Source organism: Pongo pygmaeus, chromosome 23 (assembly GCF_028885625.2).
Source record: "Pongo pygmaeus isolate AG05252 chromosome 23, NHGRI_mPonPyg2-v2.0_pri, whole genome shotgun sequence".
Lineage (NCBI taxonomy): Eukaryota > Metazoa > Chordata > Mammalia > Primates > Hominidae > Pongo > Pongo pygmaeus.
The window spans coordinates 34,190,157-34,203,730 of NC_085931.1; the positions used below are offsets into that span (position 1 = coordinate 34,190,157).

The window sequence follows — 13,574 nt, forward strand, 5'->3', positions numbered from 1 at the left end:
TTCCATGGGCCCTGCTGCACATGGAGTAGAAAGACACCAGGAGCAGTGATAGGTCCCTGCCTCCTGGGAACGTATAAGCAACACAGGAGGGCACAGACAAGCTCAATGCAAGGGCTGCATCCTAGGAGGCAAAGCGTGAACTCAAGCCCAGAGAAGTACAGATGAGTGAAAGGGTGTAGCCAGTCTGTGATCAGGGAAGGCCCTGGAAATGGTGGCCTCTGAGCCAGGCCTTGAAGGCTGGGGAAGGTCAGACATAGGAAGGGAGGAACTTGGGATTCAAAGCCTGGTAGGTTGGAAAGGCCAGGACAGATCCCAGGACTAGTGAGTGGCCATCTTAGCTGGCGCACGCAGGGAAGTGAGGGGAACTGGGGCTGGCACAGCAGGAGGACTCCTGGGGTGGCTCTACACAGAGCTGGTCACACAGTCCAGGAGAGACCTGCCAGATGGGGAAACAATGTGGGCTGGGTTTTCACGTGCTGAATGAATGTCATGAGTGAGTAACAGCAGAGATAAGTCTCTTCCTCTTTAGACTTTGAACTTTGTCCAGGTTCATGAGGTGGCTACGGAGGAGGGTCCTGCATGCCACATGCCCATTTGCCCCACCTCAGGGCCTTAGCACATGCTGTTCCCCCATCCCCTCTAAGGCACACCCCCCCTGTTTCCCCCAGCCTAGGCCTCTATTTTGCTATGTTTGCTTATTTTTGCTATCCACCAGGAGAGTGACTTTGTGTCACTCACTGCTGTATCTCCAGTACACACACCAGGTACTTACTAGGCTTTTGGGAAATATTTGTTGACTGAATGACTGAATCAGACCAAAGTCCCCCTGTTTAGGGCTGGCCAGACTCATTCCAGCAAGAGGAAGTCAGCTGCCCAGCCCACAGCCAGCCAGCAGTGGCACAGTTGGGACTGGAACACTAGGTCAGGCCCTTTCTGCACCACCTCACAGCCTGGCAAAGACAGACCGAGAGGTCACGCAGGGTTGGTGGGGGATGGAGCTCACAAGAATATTCCATATGCTGCATAGCTTACGTGACAGTTCCCTTCTCCTGGCCATGGTCTCACACCCTGGTGGTCCTGGGGTCTTTGGAGTCAAGCAAACCTCCAGGGGCCTCATGAACTCAGATACATTATCCGCTGAGTGCCTCCCATGTGTCAGCCCTGGAATGAAAGCAGGAAACAAAACAGCCCCTGCTGACCAGGCGGGATGGCTCACGCCTGTAATCCCAGCACTTTGGGAGGCTGAGGTGGATCACCTGAGGTCAGGAGTTCGAGACCAGCCATGGAGCCATGGACAACATGGTGAAACCCCATCTCTACTAAAATTACAATAATTAGCTGGGCATGGTGGCACGTGCCTGTGGATTACAGGCTACTTGGTTGGCTGAGAGGCAGGAGATTACTTGCCACCCGGGAAGCGGAGGTTGCAGTGAGCCGAGATCATGCCATTGCACTCCAGCCTGGGCGACAGAGCGAGACCCCGTTGAAAAAAAAAGAAAAAGACCCTGTCCCTCCTCCTCAGAGCTCCCACCAAAAGAAGGACTTTGAGTAGGCATGGTGGGCAGTGAGTGCACAGGTGGGTCACTGGGCCTGAGAGGGGTAACACTGGAGAAGCGACATCCAAGGGCAGGAGTTAGCTCAGGCACCTGGGAAGCCAGCTATGTCCAGGCAGAGGAACCAGGTGTGCAAAGACCCCCGGGGTGTGAGGGATTATGACAAGCAAAGGCAAGGGTGCAGAGGGTGCTAGGGCAGCAGTCATGGAGGTATTGTTTTAAGGAATGTGGGACCCAGCTCACTGGAGGGTTTTCAGTTTGGCTGACCTGCTCTGGCCGGTGTTTTGGGGAGATCACTGCTGTTGTAGGAGCCTGGATTTGAGGGGATTCCTGAAGGATTGTGGGAAGGTCCCTGAGCAGCCCCTGCAGGGTCTAGGCAGGAGGCAGTGACACTGGCTCCCATGAGGGTGGCAGTGGTGGGCTCTGTGCTGAGGGTCTGTGACCTCCTTCTGTTTCTGCACAGGGGACTTTGTGCAGCTGCCTGTGCCCATCATCCAGCAGCTCTACCACTGGGACTGTGGCCTGGCCTGCTCCAGGATGGTGCTGCGGTGAGTGGGGCCAGGGCTGGGGGCCCAGGTGCTCCCCATCTACATCTTCTGCTCTGGCTTGGGAGAGACCTGGGTGGGATCGATTGTCCATGTAGCTGTCTTTGGTTGGGGCTTGCAGGAGGCCAAGCTTCTACCTGGTCCTAGTCCCATCTGCAAAAGCGAGCAAGGGGTGGACCAGGTCTTCCAGGTCTCCATGATAGTAATGCCTGGGGGCTTGGGGAGGCCAGGAAGTCCCAAGTGCCCAGGCCTGTCCTACAAGGCAGTTCTGTGACTGGGACAGGAGGCCCTCCACCCCCCAGCCTCTGGCTCCTGGGAGAATGGGGTGCTGACTGTTAAGCTGAGGCTGTGTGAATATCACAGAAATCTGGACAGTGAGAGCCAAGAGGGACTGTAGCCGTCACCTTATACAAGAGTTTTTCATTTGGCTTCCTGGAACCCCAGGGCAGCTGCATCTTCATCTGTTTTACATCCTGGAAATCCCAGCAAGATAAAATTCAACAAAAGGGTTCTGTGCCTAAAACTTTGAAAACCGCTGATGTGATCAGGGACCTCATCTTAGAGATGAAGCTAAAGAGGCCAGAGAAGACAATGACTTGCCCAAGGTCGCAGCCCACAAGACACGAGAGATGTGAGAAGCAGAGTCCAGGCCTGCAACTCTGGAGCCAGGACGGTGCCCCAGGCAGCCTGGGCAGTGTGTGGGCAGGACCTAGGGTCTCATGATGAAGGAGGGAGACTTCTGGGGAATGGGACCTCTGACGGGGCTCTGGGGCCAGCGGGTGGAGGGTAACTCGGACCAGTTGACCCTCAACAGCAAGCTGAGCTCCCCAGCGCATCTGCCTGCAGGTACCTGGGCCAGCTGGACGACAGTGAGTTTGAGAGAGCCCTGCAGGAGCTGCAGCTGACAAGGAGCATCTGGACCATTGACCTGGCCTACCTGATGCACCACTTTGGCGTGAGGCACCGCTTCTGTACCCAGACCCTGGGCGTCGACAAGGGCTACAAGAACCAGGTGAGTGACCAGCCACCAGGCCTTCCCATGTGGGGCCACACAGAGGTATAAGGCCACCTGGTTCCAGTAGTTGGAAGAGGGAACAGTCAAGGGCTAGACACCCAGGTAGATACCCAGGTGTGCAGAGACCAGGGAGCAGCAGCAGAGAGGCTATAGGCAGGATTTGGGAGCCAGTCAGAGCAGGTGCCCTTGCAGGCTGGCCTGCCCAGAGGATCTGAGTACTAAGTCCTGGTTCCTGTCCGCCTGCCTTCTACAGCCCTCAGAATGTGCAGAGGCCACTTCCTACGTTCTTTCCTACTGTCCTTAGCACAAGGCAGGCCCAGGGCCTCTGAGAACATCACTGACCTCATCTAGCCATCATTTGCACATTTTTTTACTTTTCACCAGGAGAGCCAGCTTTTAAGCTGTATAATTGGTAGTCTAGAAGAAAACCAAAATACCATCTTTTCTTTTTTTTGCCTTTTGAAAAATAATGCCAATATAGCCATGCCAGCAAAGTGTGTTCCGTGGACCACACGTAGCTAAGCCAAGCTGTAGCTGAGCTGTCCCAGGTGGCTCAGCCTCATCCCCCTTGCTTATTCGCTACGGGCTCCTGCTCATGCCTGCCAGAGTGTATAAGCCCAAGGGTGATCGATCCTCCCTAGAGAGCTGACCTGAGCCCAGCTGCCTACCCCTCTCTCAAGCATCGTCCTCATGCCTCTGTGTGGTCCTGCTTCCCTGCTCCTGCTTAGGACAGACAGCTTTCTGATCTGGCTTGCTGCATGTACCGTCTGCCCTGGCAGGTGGGGCTACTCTGCCCTCCTGCTATCTCTGCCCCTGTAACACGCTCTTGAGTTCCTTCATCTAAATGGAGTGAAGGCAGCCTGGGTGGTGGCCACTCCATCCCCCTCTTCTCTGTTCAGTCCTTCTACAGGAAGCACTTTGACACAGAAGAGACCCGGGTGAATCAGCTGTTTGCACAAGCCAAGGCCTGCAAGGTGCTAGTGGAGAAATGGTGAGCCCCCCAACCTTCCTACCTGCCCTTCCTCTCACGCCTGCTCACCCACAGATCTGCAGTGGGGAGGCCTCGGGATGGTGTTCAGGAAAAAGGCTGGGACTCTGGAGCCAGGCAGAACTGGCTACCCGGGTGGCTGTGGGCACTGACTTGCCCCCTTGAGCCTTGGTTTATGGAGATCACTGGGGCTACATGACCCAGGCTCTGACCAGGGGTGGATCCTGAGCAGGTGCTGGAGGGATAGGTGAGTGAGAGAGATTGCACCCAGCCCTTGGGCTGCTTGCAGAAAGACAGCATGGGACAGAACACAGGACCCCTAGTGAAAGGGCGATGGCCTAAGAGGAATGTGCTGGTGCAGTGATTGACAAGGGATGGGGAGCAGGGAGGACCCAGTGTGTAAGGGCTGCTGTGACCTTACAAGGGCCTCCCCTTCTCATCTGTATGCATTGGGGCTGGATTCAGGAAGACCCTGGGTGCAGTTTGCCCAGATATGGGTCGCATTCTTTTCTGGGCTACATGGGAGTGGGGCTCAGACCTGCTGCCTCTAGGTCCTGGACAGGATCTTCTCAGATTTTCCCTTTCTTTGCGGATTTATATTTTCATTATTGACGTACTATAATCACATGATAGGTGATTTAGAAAATGGGGGGTTGGGGGCTGGGTGCGATGGCTCACGCCTGTAATCCCAGCACTTTGGGAGGCTGAGGTGGGCGGATCACGAGGTCAGGAGATCGAGACCATCCTGGCTAACACGGTGAAACCTCGTCTCTACTAAAAATACAAAAAATTAGTCGGGTGTGGTGGCGGGCGCCTGTAGTCCCAGCTACTCGGGAGGCTGAGGCAGGAGAATGGTGTGAACCCAGGAGGCAGAGCTTGCAGTGAGCCGAGATCGCGCCACTGCACTCCAGCCTGGGCGACAGAGAGAGACTCTGTCTCAAAAAAAAAAAAAAAAAAAAAATATGAGGGGGTGGGATTTCCATTCGTACTATGACCACATGGGCACATGTTGGAAGGAAAGGCAGCAAATGTTTATTTAGCAGCCCTCAACAGGTGCTGTCTCCTTGAGTGGGAAAGCTGTTGCTATCTCTGTTTCTCGGGGGAGGAAACTGAGGATGAGAGAGACACCCAAGGTCACCCCCAGCATCTTGGCCATGCCATGATCTGAACCCATGCTTGTTATTCCTTGAAGCCTGTAGTTTTTCCTTCCAGCCAAGCCCCTGCTTTTTCCCTGGAGCTGAAATCCCACTCCTGTGCACTGCCACTGGGAACTCAGCCAACTATTTTGTTTCAAAGACCAATTGGAAAAATGGCATGTTTCCTCAGCCAAGGCAGCAATCCAAACTGCCACGTGACTCAGCTGTGGCTGAAATTGGGCCAGGCCACGTGGTACTGATGCTGCCACTCCTAAGGAAGGCCCCAAGTGGGTGAGCAGCCCCTCCAACAAAGATGCAGGAGTCCCTGGCCTAGAGCTCCCCCTGCCCACAGCCCCATCTGCCCTCTGTCCCTCTGGGTGTTTTCTTTTCTTTTTTTTTTTTTTTAAGAGAGGGGGGTCTTACTCTGTCATACAGGCTGTAGTGCTGTGGTGCAATATTGCAATATAGCTCACTGCTACAGCCCCAGGCTTAAGTGATCTTCTTGCCTCAGTCTCTCGAGTAGCTGGAACCACAATCTGATACCACCATGCCCCACGCCTGGTAAATTTTTAAATGTTTTTGTAGAGACAGGGCACTGCTGTGTTGCCCAGGCTGGTCTTTAATTCCTAGGCTCAAGCGATCCTTCCACTTTGGCCTCCCAAAGCACTGGGATTACAGGCGTGAGCCACTGTGCCCAGCCCTGCTCTAGGTTTTCATTTGGATTTGCTGCCTAGTGGAAGGCACAGGATGGGGCAGCGCCTTCTGCCAGTGAGGGAGGCTCCAGGTAGATGTCATTGCTGAACTGGAGCTCCCCTGGAAGCAGTGTGGCCCAGCCCTTCCTGGGCAGCCCCTTCTGCCACCAGGAGCCTTAGAAAAAAAGTAAAATAGCTCTTTCAGAGAAGCATTTGGTTTTGAAAGTGTCTGAGCCATGCTTGGCTCAGATTTGGGGGATTAGATTGGGCTGGCAGTTTTCAATGTAAACCACACATGATTTAGGATAGAGAAGAGACAGGGCTGGGCAAAAAGAATTCACTAACCAGGCTGGGGCGCAGTAGGAGGATGGTTTCTGTGTGCTGCTCTAGTGGCCCTTGACTGGACCCACCTGGAGCTGAATTGCTCCCCCGTGAAGGGCCTGATAGGGCCAGCTCATCTTTGTGCACATTCAGACACACACACACCCCCACCACCGGTCTCCTGCTTGGCTCTAGGCTGAGCCTGGGCTACAGTGACAGAGCAGGGAGTTCAGGGCAAAGGGAAAAGGAGCCGATCCCCAAGCTTTGTAACAGAGAAACAGGCACAAGCAGGGATCCATTTGAGGGATGGGGAATGGGGGCCCAGCAGCACCAGCTGATCCCCCTCCTGCCCACAGCACAGTGAGTGTGAAGGACATCCAGGCACATCTGGCTCAGGGCCATGTGGCCATCGTGCTGGTGAACTCGGGGGTGCTGCACTGTGACCTGTGCTCCAGCCCTGTCAAGTACTGCTGCTTCACCCCCAGTGGCCACCGCTGCTTCTGCCGCACTCCTGACTACCAGGGCCACTTCATCGTGCTGCGTGGCTACAACCGGGCCACTGGCTGCATCTTCTACAACAACCCAGCCTATGCCGACCGTGAGTGCTGGGTGGGGTGGGTGAGGCAGAGTGGTCCACATTCACTGTTCTGTATGCCCAGTGCCCACGATTCCCACCCATTCAATCTAGTGTGGCCAGGGCCTCCCTCCCTACATTTTCCCCAAAGCCCCTGCTCCTCCTGGGCTCTTGTCACTGGGGCCACCCCTCAGGCCATGCAGGCATATCTGCCGCAAACTGTGCCAGCCTCCTCTACACCCTGGCCACCCCTCCCTCCCACACCACAGGCCCCACGCCACTGCGCAGGTCCCTGCCTTACCCTTTCATGCTGCCCAGGCTGCACCCCTCCCCCAGCCACCAGGATGGCCAGCACATTCCTCAGAAAAGCCCGGCCAGACCCAGCCCCTGCTCTAGACCCATCCTGGCCTGCCTACTGCCCTCCGGGCACAGGGAAGGGCTGCCCTGACTCTCATAGACTGGATTCACATAGACAGCCCCTGGACGCCCTGATCACGTAGACTTACCCCGTCTATGTGGCCTGGAGCACGTTTCTTCCCCTCTCTGGGCCTTTCTCCAACTGCTCTACTGGGGAGGAGTCAGAGAAAGCACATGAAGACCAGGATGGGCAAGGAGGGCTTCCTGGGGGTGGAGGACTTGAGTTGAGGAATGGCCATGCGGATGGGACACAGACCTCACCCAGCTCCCCTGGGCACTGTGTCGGTGGGGTAGGTGCTCTCTCACAACCCACTGACCCCATTCTGCCTTCCCCACCCCCAGCAGGAATGTGCAGCACCAGCATCAGTAACTTTGAGGAGGCCAGAACCAGCTATGGCACAGATGAGGACATCCTCTTTGTCTACTTGGACAGCTGACAGCAGGAGCCTGGTGTGCCTAGGCCCTCAGACCCCATCCCCACCCCAGCCGGGCCCACTCAGGATGCCCTGGCCCAGGCCTGGGGCTGCTGGGGTTGGAATGTGGAACTGCAGCCTCAGCCCATCTGGCAGAGCCCAAGGAACTCTGGGAGACTGTGGCACAGCTGCTTTGTCTGCCAGTGCCATGTGTTGTCATGTCACTCACCCCAAGCACCTGCTGGCTGCTGGAAGCATACCCCAAGACCCCAAGCCTTGACTCCAGCTGTGCCCACAGGAAGTCCAGTCCCGACAGTGCCCTTGTTGCCTTTGAGCCAGATCCATGGCAATGGTCTCCTCACAGACCGCAGGACTGAGCCTGGAGAGAGAAATCGCTTGACGCATGCCACTTGTCAGGACAGTATGTGAGTGTCTGGAGACAGCATAGCTGACCCCAATCCCCCAGGGCTGAGGAACCCTCCAGGCCCCTCTCTCCTGGAAGTGCTGCATATGCCCCTGTGCCCAGTGGTTGATGACACCACCACCTCCTGCCTACCCATGGGCCCAAGTTTCTGTGGCTCGTTACAGGGCATCTGGCCCCTGCCACCCAGCATAGACACACCTCACAGCTGCCCTGCCATGCAGAGCCTTGGCCGCTGGAGACTCTTAAACCCCCACAGTCCTCCAGGTCCTCCAGCTCTGTCAGATGGAGGGCTCTCGGGGGTGTGGCCTGGGCCTAGATCCCACTGGTAGGCCTCGTGGCTGGCAGCAGTGTGTGCTCTGGGAATAAACAGCTGCCCTAGCCCCACAGGGATCCCTGCACCCAGGAGGCCTCCTGACACCAGCCTAAATCCTAACAGCAGGGTCTGTCCTCTGAGTGTGGGGAGCCCCTAGTCCTTTAAGGTTGGCTGCTAAGGCCTGTGCTCCAAAGCAGTGGGCGGGGGCAGCCTGCAGCTGCCCACCCAACCTGGTCTTCACACCAGGTTGCACAGGATACTGGGTCTCGTCTATCTTGACGGAGAAGAGGGGTTCCTGCCCAGGATCTTACAACACAGCAAGTAGCATAGAGCTCTTTCCTTCCTCTTTTTTTTTGGGGGGGTTGGGGTCAGGGGTTGTTTCTTTGAGATTTAAGTTTTCATTTTTGAGGGGTAATCACCTTCAAGTAAAACAGTAATAGCAAGAGTGAAGGTACTTTGGAACCACTAACACCTTTGCACAGGGCAGTTAGCCAGCTCAAGTTCTTTTTCAGAGAAAGGGACTTGGCCAGCTTTTTAACTACCTGCCCCTTCACCTCTCAGACGAGGCAGCTGGCCCAGTCTTGGGAGTCTGCCCAGGACACTGGTGGAGCTGGGTCTTGAACCCCAGTCTGCACCTAAAAAACTGAAGGAAATGGATCTTTTTTTTTTTTTTTTGAGATGGAGACTCACTCTGTTGCCCAGGCTGGAGTGCAGTGGCACGATCTTGGCTTACTACAACCTCCGCCTCCTGGGTTCAAGCGATCCTCCTGCCTCAGCCCCCCAGTAGCTGGGACTACAGGTGCGTGCCACCATGCCCGGCTAATTTTTTTGTATTTTTAGTAGAGACCGAGTTTCGCCATGTTGGCCAGGCTGGTCTCGAACTCCTGAGCTCAGGTGATCCACCTGCCTCGGCCTCCCAAAGTGGGAAATGGGTCATTTTCAAAGGGGCAACAGTGATACCATCCCTGCACTCCTGGGTCCTGCTCTTCCAGTGCCCAAGGCATGGCATGGTGGCAGCTGTGCCCCTGCCCATTGCTTTGGAGCGCAGATGACTCTGGGGGCAGAGGTGGGCTCTGTTTAGGAGGGCAGTCAGACCACCCAGCCAAATTGCTTCTCAACCCTAGACAAAGCCTTTGGTCAAGAGGGAGGTGCTGTTAGGTGGGCAGCCCTTCTGGGTTTCAGAGACCGGTGTTGGCTCTAGACTGGTCTCATCTCCATTGCCTTAATGCCAGGTGGCCCAGGAGTACCCATGCACAGCAGCTGTGGGGTGTGGGCATCTTCAGGTGGTGTTCTGGTAAAATTGTTGGAATAGCTGTATGAAGGAAACCAGTGGGAGGAAATGAAGTTTTCAGGATGGTGGGATGTGATTCAGACAGTGCACATGCTGTTAGGGCTGTCCCTAGGGAGTGGCCTTCATGGAGGGTGGTAACAGCACCTTAGTCCATCCAAAATGTTTAGAAACACCCAATCTCTGGTCCCAGAGGATGGCTTGTCAGGGCATGCCACAAGTTAAAGGTCACCTGCCTGTAAGATGAATGAGAAAGCTGCCCCTTCTCAAGACCCATCTGCCTAGGGAGGGTCACAGAGGCAGGATGTAAGACACACTGTGTTGCATTCTTGCACAAGTCATGAAAATGGGGCCAGAGAGAGAGCCTGGACATCAGGGACTTTTGCCCACAGCACATGACACCCACAGCTGCCCAGCCTGTCCACATGCTGGGGACCAGCACAGCACCTGAAGCCATGTGGGACAGTGGGCTTTGTTCATTCTAGCCACGGGGATGAAAGGGATCTTTTGCATTGCAGAGATTTTATATATATTTTGTTTGTAATGAGCCATTCTCAATAAACATTATTCTCACTGCAAAATGGTGGTAGCCCCTCGCTGGGCTTTGTGAAGCTGTGTTGATCTGCAGAATTCCTGTCCCCTCCCAAGTTCTCAGCATGAGCACATGGGAACCCAGGTCCTTGTCTTGCCATACCCAGTTTAGCTGGGACTGGAATCCTGTTTTCTGTTTTCTAGGGCCGTATCCATCCTGTTCAGGCCTGGATACTTGTGCCTGTCCTGGACAGGCAGTACTAGCGGTAGAAGAGCCTCGGGGCTCAGCTCAAGTGAACTGCAACAAATGCAACTACAGGAGACACAACAGAATGAGGGAGATGTTGAAGCAGGAGAGACAAAAGTGGGTGGGATGGTGAGTGCTGGGTGGAGCTGGCTGCTCAGAGCGTGCAGAGTTGGGGTTGAGGTAGGCAGACCAAGAGTGCAGTAGCGCGATCTCAGCTCACTCCAACCTCCACCTCCTGGGTTGAAGCAATTCTCCTGCCTCGGTCTCCCGAGTAGCTGGGATTACAAGCACACATGACCACGCCCGGCTAATTTTTGTATTCTTAGTAGACACAGATTTTACCATGATGTTGGCCAGGCTGCTCTCGAACTCCCAGCCTCAAGTGATCTGCCTGCCTCAGTCTCCCAAAGTGCTGAGATTACAGGCATGAGCCACTATGCCTGGCCAATGTCATCACTTTTAAAGAAGCACTTCTGTTCCTTCCCATCCTCCCTCAAACACATCATCTTGTCTGTCTCCACTGCTATAGCCCCAGTATCTGACACCTAGTAGATGTTCAATAAATGTGAGTGAATGGATAGTAGGCTGAAACAATACCTGTTTCAGCAGCTTTCCTGTACTTTTCAGAACTAAAAGTAATCATTGAAGGGGAGGCAGAAGGCTGGGCGCGGTGGCTCATGCCTGTAATCCCAGCACTTTGGGAGGCCAAGGCGGGCAGATCACCTGAGGTTGGGAGTTCACGACCAGCCTGACCAACATGGAGAAACCCTATCTCTACTAAAAATACAAAATTAGCCGGGCGTGGTGGCGCATGCCTGTAATCCCAGCTACTCAGGAGGCTGAGGCAGGAGAATTGCTTGAACCCGGGAGGCGGAGGTTGTGGTGAGCTGAGATCACATCATTGCACTCCAGCCTGGGCAACAAGAGCGAAACTCTGTCTCAAAAAAATAATAATAAAGGGGAGGCAGAATTTGAATCCTTTGATGTCACCCAGGATTCAGGAGACACTCTCTCCTACATGGTGGAAGGAGCAAGATGTACTGCCCATTAGAAAAGCTTCAGGTGACCAGGTGTGGTTCATGCCGGTAATCCCAGCACTTTGGGAGGCAAAGGCTGGAGGATCACTTGAGGCTAGAAGTTCCAAGACTTGTGTGGGGCCGGGCACAGTGGCTCATGCCTGTAATCCTAGCACTTTGAGAGGCTGAGGTAGGTGGATCATTTGAGCCCAGGAGTTTGAGACTAGCCTGGGCAGCATGGCAAAACCCTGTCTCTACAAAAAATTAGCCGGGCATGGTGGCATGTGCCTCAGGAAGCTGAGGTGACAGGACCTCCTGAGCCCAGGAGGTCAAGGCTGCAGTGAGCTGTGATCGTGCCACTGTACTCCAGCCTGGGCAACAAGGCAAGACCCTGTCTCAAACAAACAAAAAATGGCCAGGCATGGTGACTAACACCTGTAATCCCAACCTTGGAAGGCCAAGGCAGGCAGATCACTTGAGCTCAGGAGTTTGAGACTAGTCTGGGCAACATGGTGAAAGCTCATCTCCACCAAAAATACAAAAAATTAGCCAGGCATGGTGGTGCACACCTGTGGTCCCAGCTACTCGGGAACCTGAGGTGTGAAGACGCTTGAGCCCGGGAGGTCAAGGCTGCAGTGAGCCATGATTAAACCACTGCACTGCAGCCTAGGTGACAGAGTGAGACCTTCTCACTTAAAAAAAAAAAAAAAACTTTTTTTTAAAAAAAACTTCATGTTATTTAAACTTAGGATTCCCCTCTTATTACAGGTTTCTGCAAGTGCAGGTGTCCCCTGGCCTCCAACCCCCCTGGATGGAGAATCAGTGCAAGAAAATGCGGGCACTCTGGCTTTACGTCTAGTCTGAGTCAGCGAAGAACAAAATCCCTGGGGCCTCAACCAGAAAGCAATGTGGCTATGGAGTCAAGGGATCCCCAAAGCTGAAATAAATAGAGTCAGTAATGATGGCCTTACCACTTGATACAGGGCTGTGGGTGGGCTGAAAATATTGGAAACTCATTTGTTTGAGCCACAAATTAATGCCACACTCTGAACCTAGAAGTAAGTGTGCCCTCATTTAATGGCACAGAACCAGTCTCTTGCCCACAAGTCTCTTGCCCACAATCCCTGGTCCCTCACTTATTCTCTACCTCAACCTCAGCTGCTTCAAGGAGAAATGATAAGGGACAGGGATGAGGTCTCCCTGTCCTCAAGGGGGACCAAAGGCCGTGAGCACCTGAGTATGCTAAGGTACACTGGCGACAAAAGTGCCTTGAAACTTGTATGTCTCTTGGATAAGGGTGCATAAGCCACCATCCTACCTGGTCTCATGGGGGAAAGGGAATTTCCAAATTCAACTGACAGGGTTTGGGCAAGTTTCACAGTGCAGAGAGAAAAAGCCAAGTGCTGTAGGGCCCTGTGGGACAATTCGAAGTCTTGGTTTTGTTGCATCTATACCTGAATCTGTGGTAGGAACTGATGCTTCTCCTTCCAGCCCTGAAGTGCCAAAGGGGGTTCTCTCAGTCAATGCCAGTGGGATAAGCTCCCCTGCCATTTACCTGCCGTGGGTGAGTCAGGGTTTAACTCAGTCCCTCTGCCCTCTGATGTCCAAAACTTTCACCATACAGATGACGTCCTCTTGGATGGCAAGTCAACAGTCCCAGTGCTGGAGATCCTGATCATAGTGTTACCACATCTCCACCAGCAGCAGGGACTGACAATCCCTGACAAAATTCCATTTCTTGGAATACAACTGCTGATTCACAAGTTTTTTTTTTTTTTTTTTTGAGATGCAGTCTTGCTCTGTCGCCTGGGCTGGAGTGCAGTGGTGCAATCTCGGCTCACTGCAACCCCTGCCTCCCAGGTTCAAGTGATTCTTCTGCTTCAGCCTCCCAAGTAGTGGGGATTACAGGCACATGCCACCACACCCAGCTAACTTTTGTATTTTGAGTAGAGACGGAGTTTTACCATGTTGGCCAGGCTGGTCTTGAACTCCTGGCCTCAAGCAATCCGCCAGCCTTGGCCTCCCAAAGTGCTGGGATTACATGCGCGAGCCACTGCACTCGGCCAATTCACAATGTTTAATCCTTCCAGGAGTCAAGGAA

General features: G+C 54.1%; 1 protein-coding gene across 4 annotated transcripts in view; it reads left to right on the plus strand.

Moving 5' to 3' along the window:
• Window positions 1-10,260, plus strand: part of GUCD1 (guanylyl cyclase domain containing 1) — a 15,346-nt gene extending 5,086 nt beyond the window's left edge. For 2 of the 4 annotated variants that reach the window (XM_054469298.2, XM_054469300.2), the window contains exons 2-6: window positions 2,017-2,101; window positions 2,945-3,110; window positions 4,013-4,104; window positions 6,607-6,848; window positions 7,587-10,260. In XM_054469298.2, coding sequence (XP_054325273.1) covers window positions 2,017-2,101; window positions 2,945-3,110; window positions 4,013-4,104; window positions 6,607-6,848; window positions 7,587-7,678 — 677 coding nt within the window. In that variant the 3' untranslated portion in view covers window positions 7,679-10,260. Of the gene's footprint in view, window positions 1-2,016; window positions 2,102-2,944; window positions 3,111-4,012; window positions 4,105-6,606; window positions 6,849-7,583 lie in introns of all 4 variants that reach the window. The other 2 variants (XM_054469297.2, XM_054469299.2) reach the window with 1 other exon arrangement.
• Window positions 10,261-13,574: the final 3,314 nt, after the last annotated feature.